The sequence below is a fragment of the Gossypium raimondii genome, chromosome 8 (genome assembly GCF_025698545.1).
Source record: "Gossypium raimondii isolate GPD5lz chromosome 8, ASM2569854v1, whole genome shotgun sequence".
Classification (NCBI taxonomy): Eukaryota; Viridiplantae; Streptophyta; class Magnoliopsida; order Malvales; family Malvaceae; genus Gossypium; species Gossypium raimondii.
Genome location: NC_068572.1, coordinates 28,672,411 through 28,677,791, shown reverse-complemented (window position 1 = coordinate 28,677,791; position 5,381 = coordinate 28,672,411). Strand labels below are relative to the sequence as shown.

Sequence of the window (5,381 nt, the reverse complement as noted above, 5' to 3'; positions counted from 1 at the left end):
ATAAAAATTATGAAAAAATAAAAATAAAAAATAAAAAAAACAAAAACCTTTTTATTTTTATTTTTGAATTTTAAAGAGTTTTTATTTTTTAAAAATCACAATTGTTTAAATTTTATGTTTTTCTAAATAAGAAAAAAAATATTTTTTTAAAATTACGTGCTTTTAAAGTGTATGAACCAAATTGACATAAATTTGTAAATGTTGAGGGCTAGAAAAATTTAAAAATTTTAAAAACCAGCTGACCTGTAAATCAGTATGGATTGGTTGAACCGGACTAAAAAATCAGTCGAACTGACAATTGAACTGCTTTTTATAATTTTTTTTAAATATTTTTATTTTTAATTTTTTAATAAATTATTTACTTTGAACTAGTCGAATTGCTCATTCTAAGAACCAATTGGTCATATTAATTTGAAATTGGTAAAATTTTTGGTTTAATAAAATTTTTTAACTTGGCTCAACCAATTTATATTGTTTCGTAGGTCAATTGATATTTTACCTCTCATCGGACTGATAACCCAACAAATTCTCAGTTCGGCTGGTCGATCCAATCCGATTTAGATCACATTAAATTTTAGAATTTTTGTTTATATTTTTAAAAGCTCGTTTACTTTTGACATTGTTAATTTTAAGATGGAGCAAGAATTTTAAATAAAAAAATACAGAAATTCAAGGACGAAATTTTAAAATTTGAAGGAGTAGAGGTAGCTTTGAGAAATTTAAACTTAAAAGAAACGAAGTGCGCGACGTAAGTAACCATCTGCCCGTTTCCGCAATTTTCTTCTTCTTTCAAATTGCAGTCAAAATCAAAATGTCCTTTCTCTCTCTCTCTCTCTCTCTCTCAACTGAATCAATAACAGTTCCATTTTTTCATAGCTTGGATTTCATTTTATGAACAAGAATTTCCCTCATTCTCTCTCTTATCTAAATCTTGAGATTTGACCTAATCTTGAGAATCATAATTAGAATTAGAATTTGAGAGAGATTCTACGATTTCAGCATTTTCGTGGCAGAAAAAAAAAAACTACGTAAGAAAATTGTACATTAAAAATCCCTATACAGAGGGAAAATAAAAGCAAAGTGCGAAAGTGTGAGGCGTTTTTGTTTTTAAATAGAATTGAATTATTGGATTTCGAAGCTTAAGGAGAGAAAAAGAAAGAGAGAGTAGGGATTAGGGTTTTCTGGTGCGTCGAAAGTTTCCAATAGACGGAGGTGTTAGGGTTTTGTAGGTGAAGATGGCAGAGGTGATATTACATATATACGATGTGACCAACAGCGGATCGGATAAAACGAACAACACCATTGTTCATATCAACAAGATCTTCAAGGATAGGATCGGCCTCGGTGGTATCTTCCACAGCGCCATTCAGGTCTCTTCTTTCTTACTCTCTTTCTGAATTTTGCATTTTTTTACATTCTTTGCTATTGTGCTAAACGAGACCTAGGTTTTACGGTTTGGAAAATTCTCGTGGAATTTCTAGGGGTTAACTTGTTCAATTACGTAATGCAAATATTTTGATGTTGATTTTGGATAACATGTATTCTGCTTGTTGCATTTAAAGTATTGCTGTACGATGTAGATAAAGATTTATTAAAGAAAAGGGCGCTTTAAATCTTTATTTTGCTTAAAAGGAATAGTTTCAACTTTCAAGGTAGATCGGAAAGGAAAGGAGAATGCCACAAAGAAACAATTTATGGTTACTCTGCAGAGGAAATGTTAATATTTTTATGTCATCCTAATTTATCGAATTTGATGCGATTGGAAATTTGGATTTCACAAATAGTGATCGATGTGCGATAAAACATATATTAATGTGATATTTAAGATTATTTTTCAAATTATAGATTTGTTAGAAACCAATATAGTGGCGTATTTTGAATTTATGTTTTTATGGCTTTCAAATAGACAATCATTTTGAACTTTAACTAATTTATACATAATGTATGCATTTAATTCTCAAATTTATATGACTAATGAAATTCAAATCCAAATCCTCAATTCATGTTTCCAAACATAGCACTAAAGAACTTTCAATGAGACGAGTTGCTAGGCTTTGGCCAAAGTTTTTACATAGTAGAGGGCTTCTGCATCTTTTTTGCTACTAGATGTTAGGTTGTTGTCAATTCTTTTCATCTTTTTCTAGTTTTATTTGAAAGAACTTATAGAACTTTCCCACTATTCTACTTTATCTTGGGTAATCATGCATCTAAATTATGTTAACTGGGGATAGATATAGAGAACAGTATCTCTTCTGGTTTCTTGTAGTTCTAAGTAGTTAAATTTTCATTGTTGTTTTCTATGGTCTACTTTCTTTTATCTGAATGTTTCTTTATGGATATCATATCACATGTTAGTTCTCCAAAGTGAACATTTTCAAATAGTATTTAAGTGGTCAAACTTTGGCATACTAGAATGGATATAAAAATTTTGGTGGTCAACTTTACAGTACCCTCTTTTTTTTTTAATCATAAATTTGTTATTGATGCCTTTCTTTGTCAAGCTCAATAACTTTATTTGCCTTATTGGCAGGTATATGGAGATGATGAATGGTCTTTTGGATTCTGTGAGCAAGGGTCTGGTGTTTTTTGTTGTCCTTCTAGAAAAAATCCATTGTATACATATCGTGAGTTCATGGTCCTTGGAAGAACTAACTCTTCAGTATTCAAGGTAAACCAGATCTTGTGTGAACTTAGTAGAGAATGGCCTGGAACTTCCTACGACTTGTTATCCAAAAATTGCAACCACTTCTGTGACGAGTTATGCGAAAGGCTTGGTGTCCAAAAGCTTCCAGGTAAACTTAAGATTTGTTGAACTTGAATTCTTTTTGATGGATTGAACAGCTGTAGGAAACCTTAATGATTACTGCTTTACTTATCCCTGTAACTTTGTATCCCACTGGCAGATGGCCAAGTTCTTTAATATAGGTTTTAGTTGACTTGTCGTGGAGAGGTATCTTTTTCTTTGATGAGCATTATTCCATTATTGGATACAGTTGTTCATCGGATGGCAAGTATGATATCAAAACGTTATTATATGCCTCACCTCATGTAACTCATGTCTGGTCTCTTGCTTGATGTAAAGTGGTGAAGAATGTTGTGGTTAATGGTACCTATTAGCTTGTGAGCGGTAAATATGAGTTGGTTCTGTACCGCTCCTGTTCTTTCATCCATGTATTTCAGTGATGAACCTGAATATCTGAGGAAAACTGTTTGTATTAGGGTGTGAAGCTAGGGGCAATCATATACTTTCATTTCACTTGGCAGGCAGGTCAATCGCTGGCTGTATTTGAGAGATAAGATGTGACCACTAAGAGTGAATAGGGCATGTTTTTTATCAGTGCACTGACAATTTAGGTGGCTTGCTTGTTCTTACAATTTTTTAACAGGTTGGGTCAATCGTTTTGCCAACACTGGTGATGCTGCAATAGAAATGGCAGAAAATACTGCCTTACGGGTAAGAGTCCCTTCATTAGTTCACAATTGTAATAATCTGCCAAAAGTCACTACATTTCCATGACTAGACAGGCAATGCTTGTCAAGATATACTCGTATGACTATTACATAAATATATATCATATATATTTGCACTTTGCATGTAGATGCTTTTGTACAGGTAATCATGTGCTTCCTGACATAGCTTGGTCTCTTTTTCTGTATATCGCTTGAGTTGATTATGATATTTAATTGATGAATTCGTTATAAGGATTCTTTGTCCTTTTCAAAGGCGTCTTTTTGGAGGTGTTTGCCTTGGAAATTTATGAAAATAGAAAAAAAAAACGATGGTTATAAGTTAAAACTTGAATCTAAATTCTATGCATGTTGTGAATGGTCCTACAGCTTAAGTTTAAATCCTCACTATGGTTGGTGTTGAAAATTGCTGTCGTGGTAATTATTGCAGTTTAAACAAGCCAAGACTGAGATAGTATCAGCCAGCAAAGTGGCATACCGTTTCCTTGTGGGCGTAACATCTGGATCTACTGCTGGTGATAATCCCCTTCGCAATTCAAACAGTGGAAGCCCAAGATTCCAATCAGCTTGGTTTAAAAACCTCGTCACTGCAGGTGCTAAACCATCTAACAGTTCTGAAATTGAGACTCAGGAGGGCGATGTCGTTCTTCAGCATCAACGGCAACACAATTCTGCACACACATTGCAACAAACATGTCACAATTCCGAAAGACCATTGCGACAAAGTTCACAGCAATTGGAGCAAACATTGCGACACAATTCACTCTAATTGAAACAACCAATGGATCAGAGTTGATTGCTTGATATGTGACAAATGATTTTGTGGAAGCGTCCTTTGTTGGTTTACTACTAAAAAACTATGCATAGTTATGGTCAGTTAGTGTGTATGCATGAAACCAAATTACTTACTAGGATGAAACCCAAGAAGTGTGGGCCGGTAGTCAGCGATATAATAATAAGATAATTTAACTATAAGATGTGTGGTTGATGCTCACTTTATTCCTTAATCATGTGATTAGGCGTTGGTTCTTCGATCATGGAAATGAAACACGTTTTATAATCAGTTAATTTCTTTGGAGAGCACTTGCAACGAGAGGATTAATTATTTTGGTTGTGGTGTTACGACAAAAAGATAATAGGGTATTATTTTCTTTCTTATTACATTAATAATAACAAAACAAAGCTAGGAAATTTACCCCTATTAATATAGATTATAGTGGTTGAGTTCAAACATATAAATTTAGTTGATGAATTGATACAAAGTTCAAGCTAAATTGTAGCAAGTATGGAATTAGAAATTTGTACACCCATGTTGCAGTAGGTGGAAAAATATTGTACAACTGATTATTTTAGGCAATGTTTTAAGTTGTAGTTATTAATTGTTGTTTTTTTTCAAAAATGAAAAATTAATCATGAATATATCAAATGATTTATTATATTCTTAAATATTTTTCATTTTATAATTATCATACAAATTAAGTATTTTAAATTAATTTTGTTTTAGTCAATTGCGAACATTTGTTGAAATCAAGGTTTTAGAATTGAACTAGTGGTTGAATTGGTCAGATCTTCAGTTCCTGATCTGATTGGTTTGACTGGTTAAATCAATTTGTCCGGTTTAAATTAAAGAAATTATTAAAAAAATAAAATTATTAAAAGTTATAAAATTTGATTCAAGACCAATTCATTCAGTTTTGAGCTCGATTTAATTAATTTGTACTGGTTCACGAGTCAATCAAATTTGTTAGCTTGATTAATCAACCGAAATAGTCAAGAGGGGTAAATTGGCCTTTTAAAAATTCGTGAAAGTAAAAGAAAAAATATGAAATAATGAACACAAGAATTTAGAGTGGTTCTGTCTTAATTGCCTACTCCACTACTTTAGCTTTCCACAACTAAGAATTTTCTCAAAT

General features: G+C 32.2%; 1 protein-coding gene across 1 annotated transcript; it reads left to right on the top strand.

The window, feature by feature from the left end:
- The first annotated feature begins 782 nt into the window (after window positions 1-782).
- Window positions 783-4,531, top strand: LOC105791156 (uncharacterized). The gene is made up of 4 exons (XM_012619097.2): window positions 783-1,370; window positions 2,531-2,792; window positions 3,387-3,454; window positions 3,899-4,531. The coding sequence occupies exons 1-4, from the start codon at window positions 1,236-1,238 to the stop codon at window positions 4,235-4,237; spliced, it is 804 nt and encodes a 267-aa protein (XP_012474551.1). The 5' UTR covers window positions 783-1,235; the 3' UTR covers window positions 4,238-4,531.
- Window positions 4,532-5,381: the final 850 nt, after the last annotated feature.

Bases quoted from the DNA above. Each gene is read 5' to 3' on its own strand.
- LOC105791156 (XM_012619097.2), top strand. From the start codon at position 1,236: ATGGCAGAGGTGATATTACATATATACGATGTGACCAACAGCGGATCG. The intron at 1,371-2,530 runs GTCTCTTCTTTC...CCTTATTGGCAG, and splicing joins TCTTCCACAGCGCCATTCAG to GTATATGGAGATGATGAATG. The intron at 2,793-3,386 runs GTAAACTTAAGA...ATTTTTTAACAG, and splicing joins TGGTGTCCAAAAGCTTCCAG to GTTGGGTCAATCGTTTTGCC.